This window comes from Chamaea fasciata, unplaced genomic scaffold (assembly GCF_029207755.1).
Source record: "Chamaea fasciata isolate MVZ Bird 193981 ecotype frontalis unplaced genomic scaffold, bChaFas1.0.hap1 SCAF_17, whole genome shotgun sequence".
NCBI lineage: Eukaryota > Metazoa > Chordata > Aves > Passeriformes > Sylviidae > Chamaea > Chamaea fasciata.
This window is the reverse complement of record NW_027094102.1, coordinates 5955441-5976772: the sequence shown is the minus strand read 5'-3', so window position 1 is coordinate 5976772 and position 21332 is coordinate 5955441. Positions and strand designations below refer to the sequence as shown.

Below are 21332 nucleotides of genomic sequence, written 5' to 3'. Positions count from 1 at the left end.
AAGCTGTTCTGTGTGGCTTAGCTCGAGGAAGACTATTGTGCTTTCATCAATAAATTAAGAGTTTACTGAGGAAAGAGGCTTTTATAACTGGAGGAAAAAAGGTATCAGTTGGCATTGGTGAAGAAACGAAGAGGCTGGAACACAAAAGGAGACACCACAGCTTGCCACTGCAACTGATGTGTAAAGAGACTGGGTACCAAGCAAATTTATGGCATAGTTCCCATTCCCACTTGCTCAGGTGTTAGCCACTATTAGGATGTGGATCCATTTTGCAGAATAAAACATTCAGACTGTGATATAACTTTGCAGCCTGAAGCAGAGTAGACAAAGTCATTACACCTAAAGCCCTAGACACAGATGACTGCTCCTGTTTCTCCATTTAGGGCCTCTCTTCCTCTTCTGGCTGCCTCTTCCTTGTGTGGTGTCCTCCCCCTTCCTTCCCACTGAAGGGGCTGCTGGTCTGGTCGTGCAGCACAGCACCTGCACTGCAGCTCTCTGGGGAGATCCTGCCACAGGAACACCCGTGAGGGAGCCCATCTGCTCAGCTGCCTCCCAGGGCAGCCCTGGGGGACCAAAGCGCATACAGAGCTCCACAGCATCCATGAAACAAATCCACTGTGGACAGGAAACAGGATCCAACTCAGTGAATAGAGACAAGACACACTGAAAAGTGACTGGTCACCCTTGGGACAAACACAAAGCCATTTCCTCAGTGCAGGGCAAAGCTCAGAAGTCTCACTTTGCTGTTTCATGCAGCTCAATTTTTTCTTTTCCCATAACAAGTTCTGCTATACATCTACAGGGATCTTCTCTGCCTATCAACAGCTTCCTCACTGCACTTCCCTCAGTGGACTTTTCAATAATAACGAAAAAAAATTTAACACAATAATAATAATAATAATAATAATAATAATAATAATAATAATAATAATAATAAATGGTTTATTTCTCCACACATTACCAAGAATTGATTCAGGAAGCCTGGAAAATGTTGCTATGAACTAAATCATAGAATCCCAGAATAGTTTGGGTTGGAAGGGACCTTAAAGCTCATCTCATTGCAACCCCTGCCATGGGCAGAGACACCTTGCATTAGACCAGGTTGCTCCAAGCTCCATCCAGCCTGGCCTTGGACACTTCCAAGGATGGGACAGACACAGCTTCTCTGAGTAACCTGTGCCAGGGCCTCACCACCATCTGAGTAAAGAACTTCCTTCAAATATCAAACCAAACCTTTCCTCTTTTAGTTTAAAGCCATTCTCCCTTATTCTATCACTGCGTGCTCTTGTAAAAAGTACACATACACATAGAGACTGCTGGAACTAATGCACAGGTGAGTAACAAATACCTGTTTTGTGATTTCCTAGGGATTCAAATCTTTTCATCTCCTGCCCTAATTCTTTCCCCTGGCCTCCACTACCATGGCATTTGATTGCCTCAAAACTTTGGGTATTGTAATAGTTAGGAATTGCTAAATGTAGCTTGCAACGTGATTCATGAAAGTGCTTCAAATCAAATCCTATTAATATCTCAGCCCACAGAACAGAACACAGTACATATGAAAAGGAAAATCTGCAAAGCACAGCAGATACTCAAAAAATCAGTATTGGAACTGGCCTTAAAATCTAAAAAACTTCAGGGTGTCAGTGTCCAGCCTATTATAAAAAAAAATATTTCGGCTAGTGAAGAGTGGGTTGACCACTGTTCACTTATTTTTCAAAGGAAAGTGTTTGTAGAAAATAGCTTCTCTTTTATTTTTCTAAGTGTCTATTGGAGCTAAAAAAATGTGAGTTTCTTTTTCAAGGGTCATTTTTTCTCTTCATTTAGTTTTCTAGCCCTCCTTTCCCTTGCCAATGAACCCAATAATCATGAGGGAAAAAAAAAATGAAATAAAGAACAACTCCAAACCCCATCCACTACTTGTTGTCTTCTCTTTGTTTCCCATAACATTCTGAATATTTGAAAAAATCTGTAAAATTTCACTGCTGCTGCAAATCGAATGAACTATTTTCAGTTTTCAGCAGATCAACAATCCAATGATCCAAAGAGCACACAGAATGTTTAGAGGCCTGAGCAGCAGCACAGGGATTGGGAATACAAATTAAAACTTGAGGAGAGAACCGTAGGGCTAAGTACATTCCCACAGTGAGTATGGAAAATATAAATTATATACCCTTGCTTTTTTCCTTCCTAAGTAGCACCTGGTAGGTTGTCCCAAAGATGAATTGTGCTTCTTCCTCTCCCATTGACTGACTGATCATTTCCCAATTCCTTCTGATTCTGACATGGAGGAGCCTCACATGTAGGCTCTATTCCCTTTACCTACTCTGAGCCAGGAGTTACAGGAACAGAAGCCTCATGTAAACTGAGTGGCATTGCAACTCCAAATTATTCACATATAAAACGAACAGCTCCTCAGAAGAGATTCTTACTGATTGTGGCCGCAAGTCCACCATTCAGCCATTAAATGACCTGTAAAGAAGGATTTGTCAGGTATTGTGGGAATCACACAGTATTGTTGTGATTCTAACAGAGCTCATCCTACTTTATAATTGGCAGGAAATCAGCCATCGAGAATCATAGAACATCTGATTTTCCAATTAAATCCTGCTATCGTTTGGACTGTTTTTATTGCAGAGAATGTGCCTGACTGCCTGAATATTGCTTGGGCAACAGGCAGAAAGATCTATTCTTGAGGTATTCACACAACAATCATCTGCTTTTCTCCATGCAAATTGGCTTGGAATGAGTTTATTTTGTCCCTACATCAATAATCAATAGCAAGATTGAAAGATGAGGAAGGAAAGACAAGGAAGAAAAGACCACAGAGCAACCTGAAGTCACTGCAAAAAGCTGAGGGGGAAAAAGGACAACAAAGTAACCAAAGACAGACTGACCTTACAATTGAATGGAAACCCCAGGACAGCTGCAAGAAGGAGTTGCCAAGGATGAAGATCAGGGGGGAGGCAGGGGAGAGTCCCTGTGCTCAGTTGTTGCTCCGTTGAGCTCCTTGCCACAGCTTTCCAAGGAAGTTGTCTTGCAGGGAACAGCATGTGTGATGCTGATGTCAGATGGGATCTGTTCACAGGCCACACTCTTTGCATATGATTTCCCTCCTCATGTTTTCACAAACAATGTGTCAGTGACATGAGAAACAGGAGAGGAGAACAGATACAATTTCTCTGTGTGTCTGCTTTTATTTTTCACCCTAAAATGATGGAAGTGGATGCTGGATCCTTGGTTTGGGAACATTCCGCAGGGGTGTAAGGTGCAGGAGGGAGATGATTCCATTATGGAAATATTTGATTTTCTTCCATGCTTATAACAGGGAGGGCTGCATAAAATTCCTGTAAAACCTAAATTAAAAACAAATAATAAAAACACCAACAAAAGTATGTCTTTGCTTACACATGAACTCTCCTGAGATTTCAGAGAGTGTTAGCCAAGGAAGAAAAAGGTAAGTACAACTTTTTCTTAAACTAGAACACATTTTATTCAACTAAAACAAAACCAAACCCTGTGTTTCCTCCTGGGTTACAGTATTACACTCCAAGAGTATCCTAAATTTTATAATAGATATAAAAATATGAATATTACCTTATCCATATCCTTCACTTTCATCTTACTGGTTTTATTTCTAAAAGACTATGCACTTCTCAACAGATAGACAAGATCGTTGTTAGCATTACCAGGAAGAAAAAAAAAATTGGATTTTCCAAATGGGACAGAAAAAAAAATATTCCCACAAAGACTTAGATGTGTACATGCATGTATATGTGTGACATGGTGCCTTTGGGTCTAATCTAGCAGGTACAGCCCAAGAGCAGCCCCCTGTACGTTGGGATGCTGAAGCAGAGAGAGCTCTAACATTCTGCCCACATGCTCTCCTGGCGAGGATGATTCATAGTCACATCATTTCTATATCGAGATGTGAACATACACAATCACATGGACTTCGGAGCAGTGCCCATCACCCAGGCATCCAGCCTTTCCCTTCTCCTTCCACACACATGTTCCTCTCTCCAGCCACGCTGATCACTTTTTTTTGTCCTGTGTTTTGAAGCTCTGTTCTTTGGACAGACTTTCCAGCTCGCTCAGGAACTGCCCACAGCAGGGATTTACTGACTTGCTCCATAATTACACCAAAGGCAAACAGAATTGGTTGGACAGGGCTTGGAGCAACCTGGGATAGTGGGAGGTGTCCCTGCCCACGGCTGGGATTGGAACAAGATGATCTCTGAGGTGTCTTCCAAACCAAACCATTCTGGGATTCTAGGAAAACACCAATTATTACTTGCTACCTAATTCAAACACAGAATACAAAGCACGTCCAGGTGCTGAGGATTAAAGCACCACTCTTTCTTCCTTATCTCTGGACATCTGATCAGAACAAGTACAAAAGTGGACTCCTCATTTCAGATATTTTATTAGAATGGTAAGTACAAACTCAAACTAGCAGTTTCCAAACATGTGAACACAGAGAAGTCTCTGGTTTTTACTGTATCTAAAGGAAAGCATGATTGTGTTTTTTAGTGTATTTCACAAGGACCAGAATTTGCCACATTTACCCCCAAAATTTAGCATGGAGATGTTACAAGACTTCGTAAATTGCAGGACTTAGACTGTGGCCCTGATGAAATCAACAAAAACTGACCTAAGGGGCCCAAATTCCACCCAGGTTCTGCAAAATAGCTGGAGGGAAAAAGAAAAAAATTAATCTGATAAAAAGCCATGTTGAGGGCGGCTGCTGCCAGTGGTCAGACTGGCTGTGATCCTCTGCCAGGGCATCCCAGCCAAGGTAACCATGGGCTGGTGTGAGGGAAAATGGGGCTCCCAAAGCTCTTGGGTGAACTGGAACAGTTCAGATTCCTGACTCCCCAGGAAGGTGATCATGGCATCGAGCCTGAGGAGAGGAGCTCCAGGAGGTCTGGACAGTGCTCTGACACATGGTGGGATCGTTGGGGGTGTCATGTGCCGGGACAGGAGTTGGTCTTTGATGATCCTTGTTGTCAATAGGATATGACAAGTCTTAAGATGTACCTGGGGAAGTTTAGGCTGGACATTGAGAGGAATTCCTTCAAGGAAAGAGTGATTAGACATTGGAATGGGTGGCCCCGGGGCGGTGGTGGAGAGGCTGTGGCACTCTGCCGTGATGTAGCTGACCAGGGGTGCTGGGTCAGAGGTTGGATTGGATGATCTCAGAGGTCTTTTCCAACCTCAGCCATTCGGTGATCCTGGGCCCCTTCCAACTCAGCAAGCTCAGTGGTTCTGTCTCACTGATTCAGTGATCCTGTGAACCTGCACAGCCGAGCCTGTGGGCAAAGAGTCCTAGCAAAGGCCGAGAGAGGAATGGAGAAAGGAAGGACTCTGAGAATATTCTGAGTTGGAAGAGAAGCACAAGGATCGAGCCCAACTCCTGGCGCTGCACAGGACACCCAAGAATCCCTCCACGTGCCGGTGTCCACACATAACCTGAGTGATCAGGCTCGGTGCTGCGACCACATCCCAGTGCCCGGCCACGCTGTGGGCGAAGAACCCTTTCCTCCTGCGGAAGTCGCACACAGGGACGATCTGTGCCCTCAGCCTGCCGTTCCCCAGGCCGAGCAGGGCAGTGTCGGGCGGCGGGGCGGCGCGGCGCCCGCCATGCGCCCCCGGCCCCCCTCAGCCCCCTCAGCGCTCCCGCGCACGCGCAGCAGGCGCCGCCGCCCCGCGCGCCTTTCCCCCGCCGCCCGCCCCGTGCGCTCCCGGCGCGCCCCGCGCGCGCTCGGCGCTGACGTCACCGCAGCCCGGCGCCCGCCGCCATTGGAGTCGGCGGCCGCCGCTGCCCCGCTCGCTGCGGCCCCAGGCCCGGCCCGCGGGCATGTGAGAGACCGGGCCCGCCACCGGCACCGGCAGCGCCACGGCCGAGCCGCGCCACCGCCGCCTGCACCGCCGTCCCTTGAGGAGGAGCCCCGAGGAGGCGCCAGGCGGCCCCTTTCCCTCCCCCTCGGCCCCGGCCCCTTCCCCGCCCGGCCGCCGCCTGAGGGGAGAGGAGGCGCCGCCGCCGCCGCCCCTCCGCCAGGCCCCGGAGCTCCGCGCCGCGCCGAGCGGCCCTGCCTCGTCTCCCCCGGCGCTCTCTGCTGAACCACGGCGGCCCTGTGCATGAATTATGTCTGCCACAAGCGTTGACCCTCAGGTAAGTGAGCGGCGAGGCGGCCCGTGGGCGGGGGGATTCCCGGGCCTGCGGCTGGTAGGCCCCGCGAGGCTTTTCTTCTCCCCCTCGGCTGCTCTAGACCTCCATCGTTCCCCTGAACTTCCCCCGTGGGCACAGCGCGTTCCCGCCTCCTCCGCGGAGCCGGGGCCATTTCTCAGGAAGGCCGGTGCCGAGTGATACGTGGAACACGCTGCTCCAAGCCCGGTCCAAACAAACCTTGGGATGCTGCGGGCTATTTTTATAAGTCTTCACCGCCCTCAGAAACTGTGGAGTTTGCAGTGCCTGTGATAATATAAGCGTTTTTCTAAAATTAACTTTTTATTTCCCTTTTCTTTCTTTCTTTTTTTTTTTTTTTTTTTCTTTTCATAATCACGTGCTGTGGCTTCCCAGAGACCGAAAGGACAGGATAATAAAGGTGAGAAATCACGCTGTGATCTGGTCGCTTAAATTGTTACTGTAGCAGATCAGTTACACAGGTACCCGTAGGTGAGCAGAAATGTATCGCTGTTACTCTGCGTGGAAAATAATCTGGGAATGAGGGAATGTATGCTTTGTTTCAAAAATAACATCGGCTGCCATTCATCCGGGCTTGCCTGCATCCCACTTAGTGCTGCTGCATTTGCTGTGGGAAGGACTGTGTGTTGCTACTAAATAATTCTCCTCGTTTAAGATGAAGCAGGTAGCTACATAAAGTCACAAGAATATCCGTGTACAATATATGTATTTTTACCTGCTTTTGCACGCTCTGTGAATGCAATTTTGTTGTTGCTCTGCGCTTGGCTGAGGAATTTGCTTAAGCCCATAAACTTAATAATTTAGGGAACTTAAAAGATGCTTAACTTCTGGTGAGATAATGGACATTTTTATAACGCTTCTGCTTCCTTTGGAATTAAACTTAAAAACAAGTCATCTAAAAAATACTTTATTCTTACCGTGATTGCTAACAAGTATGTAACTGTTAACACTTAGTAAGTAATAATATCAAACTCATAAATGTTTTTTGATGTGTTTTAACCTGCCTTGAAAATCCAGCTCCTTCTAGTTGAAGAAACACCTTCCCTGTGTTTGTAAAAACTCTTTTACCTCTACTCCCCCTGGCAAACTTTGTAGAAATATTCTGCCAAATCCCCAAACTGGTTTGCTAAACACTTTATTTGGTGTAGTATTGTATTTAGTTCAGCTGTTCTATGAAACAGGTAAATACAGCAGCTATAGCACCGTCTATTTCACCAATTTAAAGCAAACAGGAAATTATTTGAAGGGGCCTAATAGCCACTTTGGGTTTGTATATCATTCAGTAATGGGTTTTGAATGCTTATCAGACATTCTTTTATGCTGAAGTAGGACTTTATGGCAGATATCTTTATTTTACAGATGAGAACGTTGAAACTTAAGTTTTTCCTGAAAATATCAGGATACCAAAGCACTTAGCAGTCTTCATTTCATGAGTAAATGTAACCTCAGCTCATCTTATTTTAGGCAGCTTAAGCAGTGAATAACACACGCTGGGAGAACTGTGAGTTTGTGTGTTCTAATTATGGGCCAGAACAATAGATGTTGTTTCCCAATCTTTTTTTTTTCCCCCCTCAAAATTGTTCTCAATAATGATTTCTTGTTTAGTGTTAATTCACATGAGTTGTTTACTCACTCTCAGCTGTAGAATTTTTAATTACTATTTTTAAAAAAAATTACTCAAACTTTGTTTTATAAGCAGTAATATAAAGAGAAACTATCTGGGGGGGGTGGGAAATGTCATCCTTTGGTCTTTTTATGAGTCTTCCTGATTTGCAGAAGAAACATGGCTTTTCCTAAAGTAGCATTAGGGTGGAACATCATTCCTGCAATGCTGCTGTTGGTGTTATAATGTGCTGTAATCCTTTTTTTGTAGTACAAAATGGTTCATTACATCAGAAGGACACAGTTCATGACAACGATTTTGAACCTTACCTTTCCGGGCAGTCAAATCAGGTTAGTGTATTTTTAACTTAGTTTTTTTTTTTTTTTTTTTCCTCCTTAGGCATGCTGTTGGCACTCCATTCATAGGATTGTGTGGAGGGAGCAAATGCCTTAAATAGAAATGGAAAAAGAAATGACAGCATATTGTGTTACTTGGTGATACAAGCAGCATTTGTGTTCCCAAAGCTAATATTACTCTGCATCTCCAGATGGCCACAAGTGAAAATGAAGTTAATGCTCCAAGGAGCTGGAGCTGATTCCTCCTCCCCTTGCAGGTTATTGGTGTGGCTGGACTGGGACAGGCTGATCTGACAGTTCTTTGAAAGATGAGTTGCTTGTGGGAGTCAGAAAATCCTGCTTTTGGACTCTCCTGATTTCTGTTATTTATAGAATCATAGACATTAATGTAGGTGAGATTTGGGTTGGATGCTCTCTAGGTACTTTGCAAAGTTGTCCCATTTTTTGCACTTCAGCAAATGTTGTTTTTTCTTTCATGTCCTCTGATACATTTTAAGAATTAAAGATGTGTTACTTAAGTTTACATTACATTTACTGTAATGTAAACTCTCGTTGTAATGTGCGTTAAATCAACATCCACAACTAAAATACATTACAACTGAAAGAATACTCTGAAGTAATTTTTGACTTCACATTCAGATCGTCAAAGGGAACAAAATGTAGAGAAACTGGAGAAGCAGAAAGTTTTCATTCACAAGTATGGAACACCATCTCAGAGAGAAACACCAGAAGTACATGATGGGAAGATTAAGTGTTACATTTTAAAAAGGAAATTTATAATTCAGCCCAAAGCTGTCGGCTGTCAATGTTAATATTGATGACATCACTGAGTTTGCTTGCAGCATAGACATGTTCTCCAGACTTAATTTAATGGGAGGCATTCCTTCTTTTGGAGTTCTTCCGCATGTGGTGGAAGGTAGCAATGCCTTTGTGGGCAAAAAAAGAAGTAAAATCCTAATTTTTAGCGCAAAATTAATTATAAAAGAAATTGAAGTTTTCACATCCCTCTGGTTTTTTTAAAATTGTGCTTCATCGCATCTGTTTGTAATTATTAATTACTTAAAACTAAACTGTGAAATACATTGAATGTTCACAGAAAAAAATAGACCCATCTCTTACAGTTTTAGTCTAGGAAATTTCTCTTTGCTGTCAACAAACCAAATTATTAGAATTAAATAGAAAAATTGCCATGGCTGTTAGAATTTTCATAATTATAATAAAAGTTTTCTTTGTGAAAGTGTAGCCCCATTGACCAATTTATTTATGCTGCAGTGAAAAATTGGCATGGCACAAGAAACAATTGTGTAGGTCCTCTTCCAATTTTAAGTGGCAAGTGACAGTAGCATTAATTAGGACTGTGAGATTTTGTGCTGAAGACAACCACGTTGGTGAACAAAGCCTTATTATCCACTTATCCAGATTTATTCAGCCGTTGAAAACTACTGGAAAGTATAAATGACTTAAAAAATGATTTTAAATCAATGGGATATTTTAAAAAAACTTTAAAAATTTAAGCCCCAGATGATACAATAATATATTTGACATCAAAAATCAAATGTAGGTTAGTAATGTTGTATTAAAAGTACTTCCAAGAGCAGAAGGAACAGAGTCAAGTAGACCCTTTTATACAGATTTGCAAGATTTACACTCAGCAAGAAAATCATCCTCCTGTGAAGTCATTCAGAACCAAGAGATTATTCCTATGGAACAGGGAATCACCGGCAAGTAGCATATTTTGGGGGAAAGGAGATTTTTTCCTAATTGACAGAAGGGTTGAGTTGGTTTTGTTTGGGGGTTTTTAATAAAAAAACAAACCAGAAGGGTGCAGAAAAGTCGAGGATGAGTTTATTGAAATAAACTGTTCTGCTGTTGCAGGGAAGAACTTCTGTCAGGGTTTCTTTTACACACTCTGGCATAAAGCCAGTCAAAATAGATGGAATGTTTGGTAAGGATGGCTGCTGAAACTTTCCTTTAATCTTCTTAGAATCCTTGTGGAGACTTTGTGAAGCGATGACAGCTGCAGGAATTGTCTAAAATCCCTTAGCCTAAATATTTCTGAGACAAAACACTTGCTTTTCTCCAGGTTTACTCTTTTTGGTCTTAAAATCTAAACTTGCAGAATACATGAACATAAGTATCTCAGAGAACTACTTATATCTCCTCCCTTTCATCTGCATTTGGTTTTAATTTTTTCTTAAATTAACACTTTAAAATATAACACTCAGCAGTGTCAAAGTCTTTCAGAAAAAAGTGGAGGGTTTATGCTAAATATTGATTACGCTAGCTTGGGAGGCTCAGAAAACAATGTGTGTTAGAGGATCATCTCATAGGAAGGTGATTTCTGTACCTCTTGTTAGTGATGGAATTTGTAAATAAAGGCAGCTTGAACAGTGGCGGAGATAATTTCTTTTGAATCAGTAACATTGGATTTAGACTGTTTCAATCTCTGAAGTGTTTTGTAGTACTGTGTGGAAGTCTTGGAGGCAGATTGTGGTATAATTCTGTGTATGAAACATAAGGGTATTGAATTACTCTGGGGTGTCATGGAAAAGAGATCATTAAAAAATGAGCAGTAAAAATGATTCTGTATGAGTTGGATATTAGGCTTATCTTCAGCAAGGAGGGGATTTTATTAATTTTTTGTTTGTTTGTTTTGAAAGCTGAGAAATAATAAATTTTTTGGAAAAATGGCTGGAGTTCTGGTGCAGATTTCCTGATTTTGCAGATCCATTTTTCTTTTCAAGTTTGAAATCTAGCAGTTTGAAAGAAGAGTTCCTCTTCTTAAAATGGCCTTTATGAGTAAGGAAAGGCGAGCTCCTGTTTGACTCATTAACAGGAGATGTTGACCTTCCCACCCCCTCTCTGGTAATTACTGTTGGAGTGTCACTTTGGAAGGTCTCCAATGTATGTGCTTCAAATTGATTTGAAGAGGAATAAAACCCACTTTAGAACATCCTGGCTTTGTTCTTTTGCATTGTTGAATACAACAATCATATGGAATGCTTCAGAATCAGGTGCCAGCAAAGTGTTAGTGAGAGGAAAAGCTTCTCAGCTTGGTATAAGAAACAGTTGAAGGGGAGGAAATTTCTGCTGGTTTATAAATGTTTGGTCTCTTATTTCATGAGTGGGTGAGATGTCCTGTTTGGAAGGACAGTCAGGAACACTCCTGCACAGTTGGAGCTTTACTACTGAGGGAGGGAAAGACTGATGCAAAAGGCTGGGAAGGAACTCTTTCTCCAAGAGTTCGGATGGCCTGTGGTGTCATGTGCCATCTTGGCCTGGATTTGTCTCTGGTGCACCAGGCCCTCCAATGTCAGTTTGTATCTTTTACCTGTGGCAGACTTGGCACGTGTGTCAGAAGCAGCCTGTGCGTGTTCTAGTGCTTGAGGTGTGGTTTTTTTGTGGGAGACTGTAGGCACCTCAAAACAACTCCATAATGAGGATTGTAACAGCATGTTAGATGTGTTGTCATGTTAGGGTAATTTAGTCTAAAGCTTCTTCCATGTAGCAGTCTAGAAATGCTAAATATCCTTGCTCCTGTGAGCTACAAAATATAGTTTGATATGTTCTTGCAATAATTTGGGATGTTGGCTACTAAATAACCTTAGTAGTGTAAGTAAGATTACATGGGTTCCAAATCTCAAGTCCTAACCTCAATGTCAGCCCCTAGTCCTGGGGTATTGTAAATGCCCAGATACTTCATTTTAGTCCTGAATCCTTCTTGGAGTGTGCACTAAGATCTGTCATTAGAAATTACATTACCTCGTCTCTAGTGTTCTTTTCTGTTTGGTGTTGTGGCTATATATAAATGAAGGGTTTATTTATCTGGTGACTGTTTTTTCTCTTTAACAGAACAGTAGCTATCCATCAATGACTGATCCTTATCTGTCCAGTTATTATCCACCATCTATTGGGTTCCCCTATTCTCTCAGTGAAGCACCATGGTCTACAGGAGGAGATCCTCCTATCCCTTATCTCACCACCTATGGACAGCTCAGTAATGGGGATCATCATTTTATGCACGATGCCGTTTTTGGACAGCCTGGGGGTCTGGGAAATAACATCTACCAACACCGGTTTAACTTTTTCCCTGAAAATCCTGCCTTCTCAGCCTGGGGAACAAGTGGATCCCAAGGACAGCAGACGCAAAGCTCAGCATATGGGAGCAGTTACAGCTACCCACCCAGTTCCCTGGGGGGTACCATTGTGGATGGACAAACAGGATTTCATAATGATACATTAAATAAAGCTCCTGGAATGAACAGTATTGAACAGGGAATGGTTGGACTTAAGATTGGTGGAGATGTTACAACCTCTGCAGTGAAAACAGTAGGTTCTGTTGTTAACAGTGCCGGGATGACAGGTGCCCTCTCTGGGAATGGTGGATCTAATGTAAACTTGCCAGTATCTAAACCAACCTCTTGGGCTGCTATTGCCAGCAAGCCTGCAAAACCACAGCCTAAAATGAAAACAAAAACTGGACCTGTAATCGGAGGAGCGTTGCCTCCTCCCCCTATAAAGCATAATATGGACATAGGTACTTGGGACAATAAGGGTCCTGTGGCAAAAGTTCCTGCCCCCCAACAGATACCCTCTCCTCAGTCGGTCCCACAACCACAGCAACCAATTGTTCAGCCTGTTCCAGCTCAGCCTCCTCCATTGACTCAGCCACAGTATCAGACCCCTCAGCAGCCGCCCCAGAACCGCTGGGTAGCTCCTCGCAACAGAAACGCAGCTTTTGGCCAAAGCGGTGGAACTGGGACCGACACCAACTCAGCTGGCAGCACCCAGCCCAACCCCGTTCCCAGCGCTGAGTCCCATCCTGTCCTTGAAAAACTGAAAGCTGCTCACAGCTATAACCCTAAAGATTTCGAGTGGAACCTTAAAAATGGACGTGTGTTCATAATCAAGAGCTATTCTGAGGATGATATTCATCGTTCCATTAAATATTCCATTTGGTGTAGTACAGAACACGGCAACAAACGCCTGGACAGCGCCTTCCGCTCCATGAACAGCAAGGGCCCCGTGTACCTGCTGTTCAGTGTCAATGGCAGTGGACACTTCTGTGGAGTGGCAGAGATGAAATCACCTGTGGACTATGGCACCAGTGCAGGTGTCTGGTCTCAGGACAAGTGGAAGGGGAAATTTGATGTCAAGTGGATCTTTGTGAAGGATGTGCCCAACAACCAACTGAGACACATCAGGCTGGAGAACAATGACAACAAACCCGTTACAAACTCCCGTGACACACAGGAGGTGCCCTTAGAAAAAGCAAAACAAGTGCTTAAAATTATTGCTACTTACAAGCACACGACCTCCATCTTTGATGACTTTTCTCATTATGAAAAGCGCCAGGAAGAGGAGGAGGTGGTGCGGAAGGTAAACTTATTAAAAAATTTATTTTATACACAGATATGGGGAAAATGAAATGTGAAGGCTGCTATGGTGGAAAAAATGTAAGTAGGAATTCAAAATGTTTTTAGTACATCTCAACTTCATGGTTTCTTGTGTGTTTTAACAACACAAAGCTGATGCTTATTTCTTTGTGAAAGTTTCACAAGTCAATGAGTTTCAAAGCAGAAAGCTAAGCAGTAATACGGGTAAAGGACTTTATGTCCAGTTTATTGGAGTTTGATTTATTTTTTTTATCTTAAAATGGTTAATAGTAAATAGTTTCTGTTTCAGAGTTGGGTTCTGCCAGTGATTGTCACTTAAGTTTTTTGCCTTAAATATGAGGTGTTTTAACAGTGTTTGACTGCAACTGGGCTATCAAAATTGATACCTGTATTGGTATTTGAAATTTGTACATCACCTTTAAGAATAAGAAACCTGATTTTGTTTATTCAGTTTATCTCTCTGGAAAAGAAAGAGTTGCACAATATTGCTGGAATAGTGCTAGAAAGAGTGCATTTATGCTGCTGAAGTCACCTGTATTATTTGGATAAATAAAGGTTTTCAGTTCCCAGGTTTAATCTGTCTACTAATTCTTGAAGTTTTGAGTGGAGATGTAGTGAGACAAGTCTGGGCTGTAACTTGGGAGAGTGTACTAAAACTTTCCATGCGCTTCCATGACTCTAAGTCTGTCACAAGGGATCTCTGTCCCTCTCCATCCCAGGGCCTCAGTTTCAGGAATGCCTTTCTCTAATTAGGCAGTCTAGAAGTAATGACCTGACAAAATAACAGGCGTCAGGACGTGTAGTTGCTACTGAAGTAACACTTCAATTTGCTTGGTGTTGATAGTGTTTCCGAGACCTTTTTTTGTATAGCATTGTAAATACAGCATTTGTATTGACAGGCTAGTTTAGTTTAGGATAGCTCACACTTGTTTTTAAGATGTTTTTAAAGTAAAGACTTAATGCATGTTCCTGCAGCTTAAAGTTTAAAATTGCCGTTTAAAAGTTTTTATTGCCATTTAAAAGTGTAGATAAATAGCTTCAAACTCTTTTCATGGATTTTACCCTTAAATTATGTGAGAAAAGGAGTTCAGTGTCTTTAAAACTTTGTGGCTGTACTTTTCCTGGCCATGATAGATGTGCACAGCTGATCTCAGCACAGCAGGGAAGGACAGCTTAAAATTGCAAGTTTTTCTTGTCTATTCCCTGTGGGGTTCCACAAGGTAAAACCTAAAGGGCTTTACTTGAACACTTCCTTCCTTCTGTAGGTAATTAGCAATTCAATATTTAATGCAGCCTGTGTCTTAGAGAGGTGTTCCCTCATGTAGGAGAGAGTCTTGGCAGAGTGAGGCAGCGTGGGTTCCTCTGTCCGGTGTTTGTGCTGTAGTGGGGTGGGATTGCTTGCGGGGTTTAATTCTGCCTCCCTGTACTCTGCTGCCAAGGCTGGAGGGGAGAACTGTGGGTGTTTCAGAAGTGGGAGCACAGGGAAAGTGATAACAGATCTGCTCTTGCACAGATAACTCCCTGGCCTGAGCAAGATCCCAATGGTGGCACAAACACCAGAATTCCTGTGCTTTGGAGGATCTCAGAGGGCTGGTGTTTGACTATTGAGCTGAGCTCATTTTGGGTTGATTTAATGAACACAACTAATTCCCACTATTTGCTCAAAAATATTCTTACCCAGGTCTGCTTTATTTATAACAGGATCAATTTTTCAAAATGATACATTTTCTTTCCTCATTTAAAGCAGAGGCTCTGGCCTGTATTACACATTCACAAAATAAACTATGAAGTCTAATTTAATATTTCTAAGATTCCTCTAAATAGCTTAGGAAATGGGACACCAAAGTACACTGAGGAAGATAATACTGCTAGAGTGCTAAAGCAGAGCAGCAGTGAAGGGATGAAAAATAAGATGCTGCTTGTTAGGTTGCACTCTAAAAAACTTGCCTGGAAAGTCACTATTTTTCCCCTTTATTGACAAAATGAATTTTAGAAGTCCAGCTGATTACTAGAAAAGTTTGTTTTTTTGCAATATGTATACACACCAAAAGTCCTTGTTAAGAAGTTTGTGCTGTTGAAATTCAAACTTTCCTGTTAACAAAGTTAATCCTCCTATGACAGTAATTTTTGAAGAATCTTATTGCTAGTTAAAGTATCTTATGACCTAATTGACATTTTCAGATAGTTGTTTGTATATGTGTGTGCCTTAATTGGTTTTCAGATTGCTGGGTTTAACTCATTATATTCTTGTTTGGCTGTAAAATCGTTGAAATTTTGTGCTTCCATTTCACTGCTGTTGTGTTTACAGAGGGACACAATTCTTGAAAAGCTGTACACAGCTTAAATGATACAATTTCATTTATATGCAAATATTTAGTAGAGAATAATAATGTAATTTGTGCAGGGTAAGCTCTTTAGATGGTTCCAGTTTGTTGCTAACCAGCATTTCCATGGCTGCTGTGCAGAGGCAGCTCCAGCTTGTGCTGCTGAGGTGAACTGATGTAGGAGCCTCAGGTGAGGCTTTGGCAGGTATAATGCTGGATTAAATTCTTCCAGGTGCCAAAGATTCATCTCTTTGCAGCATTGCTGAAAGAAGGTATCCCTGCAGAATTGAGAGAGGATTTTATTGTGCTGGGATATAAGTCCAGCTTTTGAATTGCCACAGGGAAATACTTAAACCCAGCCTGGTGACCCAGAACCTGGGAGGGGACTGATAGAAGGGTGTGGGGGTCTGTAATGAAATTGCAAAACAGTGAGTGGCAAATAGGAAAACAATGAATTCTCACCTGACCCTCACAGCCTTTTTCAGTCAGTTCCAGAGCTGCAGCAGTGCCCTTAAAGAGCTACTTCTGTCATCAAAGCTCTGAAAACTGTAAAAAAGTTGTGATGTGTGAGCGAGCTTCTTTTAAAAAAGAAAACAGAGTGTGATGTGGCATTAGTTATTAATATTCCCTAAAAGCATGACATCAGAGCCTTAACAAAGTTGTCTTCCAAAGCTTAAAAGTTTGTAAAGACAAACTTGTTGCAGATCTTGGTACTGTACAGGTGACAGATGAGCTGTCAGCGACTCGTGCTCCCAGATCTGCACCAAAGCAGATGGTCCCAGTTCCTGCACTGGGCTGCTGTGCTGTCGTCTCTGATCCGGGCAAGGCACTCAGCTCTGCACCTTGGTGTTGTGTTGGCAGAGCTGCAGAGTCTCAGAAAGCTCCTGAATCACCAGAATTGCCAGTTCTGCCTTAGGTCATTAAATACCGAAAAGCATTGGCTGGTGCATGTTGGCACCTGGAAATACTCATTTTCTCCTAGCACTGTGTGCTTTCTCTCAGTGATGAGCTTTCTGTGAACACAGTCACAGAACTTAAAAGGAATATTGTCCTTCCTCCAAAGCTCTAGTTAAAAAACATGTTTTAAGATTAATACCATGTTCCTGAGATAAAAACATATATTTTTTTGTCTGAAGATGAATGCTTTGATCCCAGTGACTTTAACCAAGTTTAGTAGGAAAGTTGAAGCTACTTTAGCCTGAGGTGAAGAGAAAAGAAGTTTGACAGGGATGAGTGTCTCCAAGATTGAAATCTCTGCGAGTTTTGTGGAAACCTCCTTTCCCTGTGTCTGAAGACCACACAGATTAGTGTCCTGAAGGAGAAGTGTGCAGCTGGAGCTCTCCTGTGAGATCTCAAGAGTGTTCCACTGGAGAAGAGAAACTGAAGGCTCCGGATCTTCAGAACCAAAATGAGCACAGCTTTCTTAGCTGCTTAAAAAACTCTTTGTTCTTGCTTGCAGTAGTGCTAAGTAGCAGTGAGGAAGAGACTTTGAGAGGTAGAGCTTCTAGAAAGCAGCCATGCTCGAGAGCACGAAGAATTGTTGCATCAGTTTATGTGGTTTCAGACATTTGTAAAGAGGAAGACTCAGATTAGCCCCCAAGAGAGAAAGCAAAAAGCAAGGTAGGAGGAACTGCTTGGGAACTTGCTCAGTAGAGAGCATTTTTTACAGAATTACAGAGTCTGAGCTGAGTTTCTGAATGCCATGAGCACATCATGTGGGAGTCTCAGGTGCTAGCCTGCCTCTTTTTGTGTGGGGCTAGTCCATGAGACTGGAAAGCTACCATTGCTAAATAAATGGAATTAGGGAGGTCAATGGATGACTACACAGAAAACTGAAAATAAGTTACTTGAGGTGGAAATGGGAAAGAGCTGGGCTCCTGAGCATGGTAGGGCCCTAAAGGGGATGTGCCACCTTGGAAATGGAAGTAGGAAATAGGATGAAACAACTACTTTTTTTGGAAGCCTGAAAATGGAGTTGATATGATTCAGTTTTAGATACTTTGTAACCACCTTCTCTTTGAAAGGTCAGGCAGAGTTAAGTGCTTTTTATTAAGAACAACATGTAATGTTCTGACACTCTGCCATTAAGGAATGGCTTTCATTGATAATTCGTCATAGTGGAGAGTTAAAAGACAGGAGGAATATAGATTATAATAAATCCTACCACTTTACACAACTTGTTTTGTTGATTTGGTAAAACAACTTCGCTATCTCTTACTTCTGTCTTAAGTTATAGATTAATAATTTATTCTGTACTTTGTTGACTTAATTTTATTATGAAAATTGAAATACTAATATTTGGCCTGGAGGCAGAAATCAGTATATTCAGTTTTTAAAAATCTCTTCTGATTTTTATGCTGTGATCAGCTGAAGCAGCAAATGCAGTCTGTTACATTTACATTTACATTGGTTAATATATTTGCAAGCAAGCTTCACATCACAACAGAAACAATTCTGAGATGAACTTTATACAGAATGTGTCCACAAAACAAAATCTGAAGGTGTTAGTTCAGGATTTGGCTATTGTTGGTGCTTGGGCTAGTTCACAGTTTCATTTGGAATAGGATTTGGTGCCATATTGATGCATTTAAGTACAGAGTCCAGTCTTTTCATGCCAGTTCTGCACTGTGAGCAGCAAAGATGGGAAGGCTGAGCCCTTTCTGTTCAGTGTGCAGTGGTGCCTCAGCTGCAGGATGCACAGGACAGACACAGCGGCCTGCTTCTGTCCTGCTGTCACTGCATGCTCTGCACTGGTGGGGCTCCTGAAACCCTGAGTGAAGAAGTGCCCTGTGGTGCTGGGCACTGCTCAGGGCCTGTGGGGGAGCACGGGGTCACTGTGGGGAGCTCAGCTGCAGGCTCTATCCCTCAGGTGACCTATTCAGTATTTGTGGTTAGCAGAAACTTTGGAAAAAGGCTCAAAGACCCTCCCAGCTGCTGTGCTGGGGCACTTTGGGACATGCTTGGGTTGTTCAGTCCAGCTGTGCTGGGTTTATCAGGCTATGTAGAAGCACAAAACTTCTATCTATTGTTTTTATCTCTTACCCCCAAGTATTTCTCAGTGCCTCCCAGAGTAGTTGAACCAGTAGGAAGAGTTAGGGACAGAATTTCTTGACAGCTGAAATCCCTTTTTACTGCCTTTAGTGAATGTGACTAAACTCCAAAGTCATTTGGGTGCTTCAAAATTAGACCAGTTCTGTGGAGTTCACTAATCTGCCATCTCCTTTCTGCTCGTATATTGGTTGTGCTACTACTGCAGTAGCTAAAATAATCCAGAAAGTAGAATATTGCAGATCCTGTTTCTCCTTAGGAGTGTTGGTATTTCATACCTTCCTCTGTGACCTTGGCTTGAAGTGCCTGCAGGTATTCATCCAGATGTCCCACATGAGGCTGCATTTAAAAACATTGTTATCAAGTCCTTGGGTTTGTTGGGTATGAACAATATATTTATAAAATGTAGCAGCATTAAGTGTATAATTGCCTGGGATCACATTAGTGTTACTGTTAAACTACTAAAAACTCTATGCTTGTTCTTTTGACTAAAATCTTAACTTTTTTCTCTTTGCAGGAACGTCAGAATCGAAACAAACAATAAGAATAAACATATACAGTTTGATATATATACTAGAACTGATATTAAATTCGACTATGAGAAACAAAATTAAGTATAACTGGTGCTGTATCCTGGCATCAGGACAAACTAAAGCTTTCAGCTCCAATATATCTTCTCGTGCAGGGGAAATTAAGTTGTTGCATCTTTAAGTACATTGTAGTTTATTTTTGCCCAAGTGGATCTGCATTAATTTGTATCTTTTTTCTATGTAAAATTCTGTAGAAATCATTAATAAAGGTGTGTCTGTTTTTATTTTTTTAAGTTGGTAAACAGTTATATTAACCTAATGTGGACCTATACATGAGCATACTAAAGTGTCAGTGCTTCCCAAAGACTTTATTTTGGCACGAATTATGTTCCTAGCCAGATATAGAGATTATGGAGAATACATGACAAATCTTCCTTTATCCTCCTCCCAATCCCTTTTTCTTCATGGCAGAAGTAAGAAACCATGCATTGATTTTTTTTTTCCTCATTAAAAAAAAAAAAAACCAAAACAACAACAAACCAACTCCTAAGATACTGCACTTCAGAATTTTAAAATTAAAAGAACCCTAAATTTCTGATCACTTTGTGCAGCTGCTCTGCCTCTTTATTTATCTGTACAATTACTCTTTTAAAACTGCTGATGCGCCATGTTGGTTTTTTCTGTCTAGTAGAAAATCAAATTGTCAGTGGAATTGTTTCTCTGGAAAATATTTCCCTTTCACATTCTGTTAACCAGTGCTTCAGTGTGCATCTGTTATTCCACATCCTGCCGAGGGTGAGCGAGACGCTTTCTCTCAGCCATAATTCTGCTTTATGGTTTTTGTAGCTTAATTAAATAATAATGTGATGCTATCGACATTGCAGGGGTTTTAAACAATGTGTTTAAACCTGTTTCAGCTTTCAGGTGTTATTAGTTAATTGCAGATCATTTTTAATCCTTCCCTTCATTACTCTCTCCCAACCTCCCCCCCCCCCCCCCAAATCCTAATGCCATTTAAAGTTTTTATACCAATAATGCTGAGCTTTAACGTAGGAACTAATAGTACGGATAATATGATGGATTATGCCTCAGATGTTTAAAATTGACAGTGTGTATGTCTAACTTTTTTTTTTTTTTCTGTTGGATGAGTAAAAAAACCTGTTTTAAGAAATTGAATTTGCTGTCATGTTTTTGTGGAGTGAGGGGACCGTCGGAGAACCTGTCACCAACTGGAGTTCCAGTTAAGCATGGAAATGGTGCTCATGTCCGCTGCTCTAGCACACTGAATCTGCACGTGTTTATTGTAGAGGATCTTTTACTATATTAGAAAGCAAGTATCTTCTGAATACTATTTACTCCAAAAGGACCTCCAATTTAAATAAAGTTTAATCTGTATCATTTAGACTTGTATTTAGAACGTATAACTCTTGTCTCTGGACTGTTACTGCCTGTAAGGAGTAATGGACAGCATCAGATTAACTTTTTCCTCTAGGAGAATACAAGCCTTAATAAACAATACATATTTAGCAAGCTTGATGTCATTTTCATTTTTTCCCCACATTCAGTTGTCTTCCTCAGTTCCAATCACCCTTCATGCTGACTCTTCAGTTAAATCTAACTTGAGAAGTGGTGTGATTGAGTAACTCAGATGTTTGCTCTCAGCACACCTGAACGGTTTCACAGGGCTCTGCAATGGACATTTAAGCTGCTTTGACTATTCCCATTGCTCAGAGGCTCTGCATTCATGTGCTGTGGTTGTCACTCGTGCTTCTCTTTCTCCTTGTATGGTGGAGAAGCTGAGGAGAGGACTGGAACTTGTGCTGTGTCCTTGAGGAGGCAGCAGCACAGGCTTGGGTCATCAGCATAA

The 21332-nt window shown here is 41.9% G+C and overlaps 1 protein-coding gene across 2 annotated transcripts; it reads left to right on the top strand.

Annotated features, from left to right (window-relative positions):
• Nucleotides 1-5793: 5793 nt before the first annotated feature.
• On the top strand, nucleotides 5794-20995 carry YTHDF1 (YTH N6-methyladenosine RNA binding protein F1). 2 transcript variants are annotated; one of them, XM_066198631.1, is made up of 5 exons: nucleotides 5794-6175; nucleotides 6584-6608; nucleotides 8082-8161; nucleotides 12020-13546; nucleotides 19453-20995. In XM_066198631.1, exons 1-5 carry the CDS (start codon nucleotides 6149-6151, stop codon nucleotides 19477-19479), a joined length of 1686 nt encoding a protein of 561 aa, XP_066054728.1. In that variant the 5' UTR covers nucleotides 5794-6148; the 3' UTR covers nucleotides 19480-20995. The 2 variants fall into 2 exon arrangements, with proteins under 2 accessions (XP_066054728.1, XP_066054727.1); XM_066198630.1 differs by lacking the exon at nucleotides 19453-20995 and having other exon boundaries at nucleotides 12020-14139.
• Nucleotides 20996-21332: the final 337 nt, after the last annotated feature.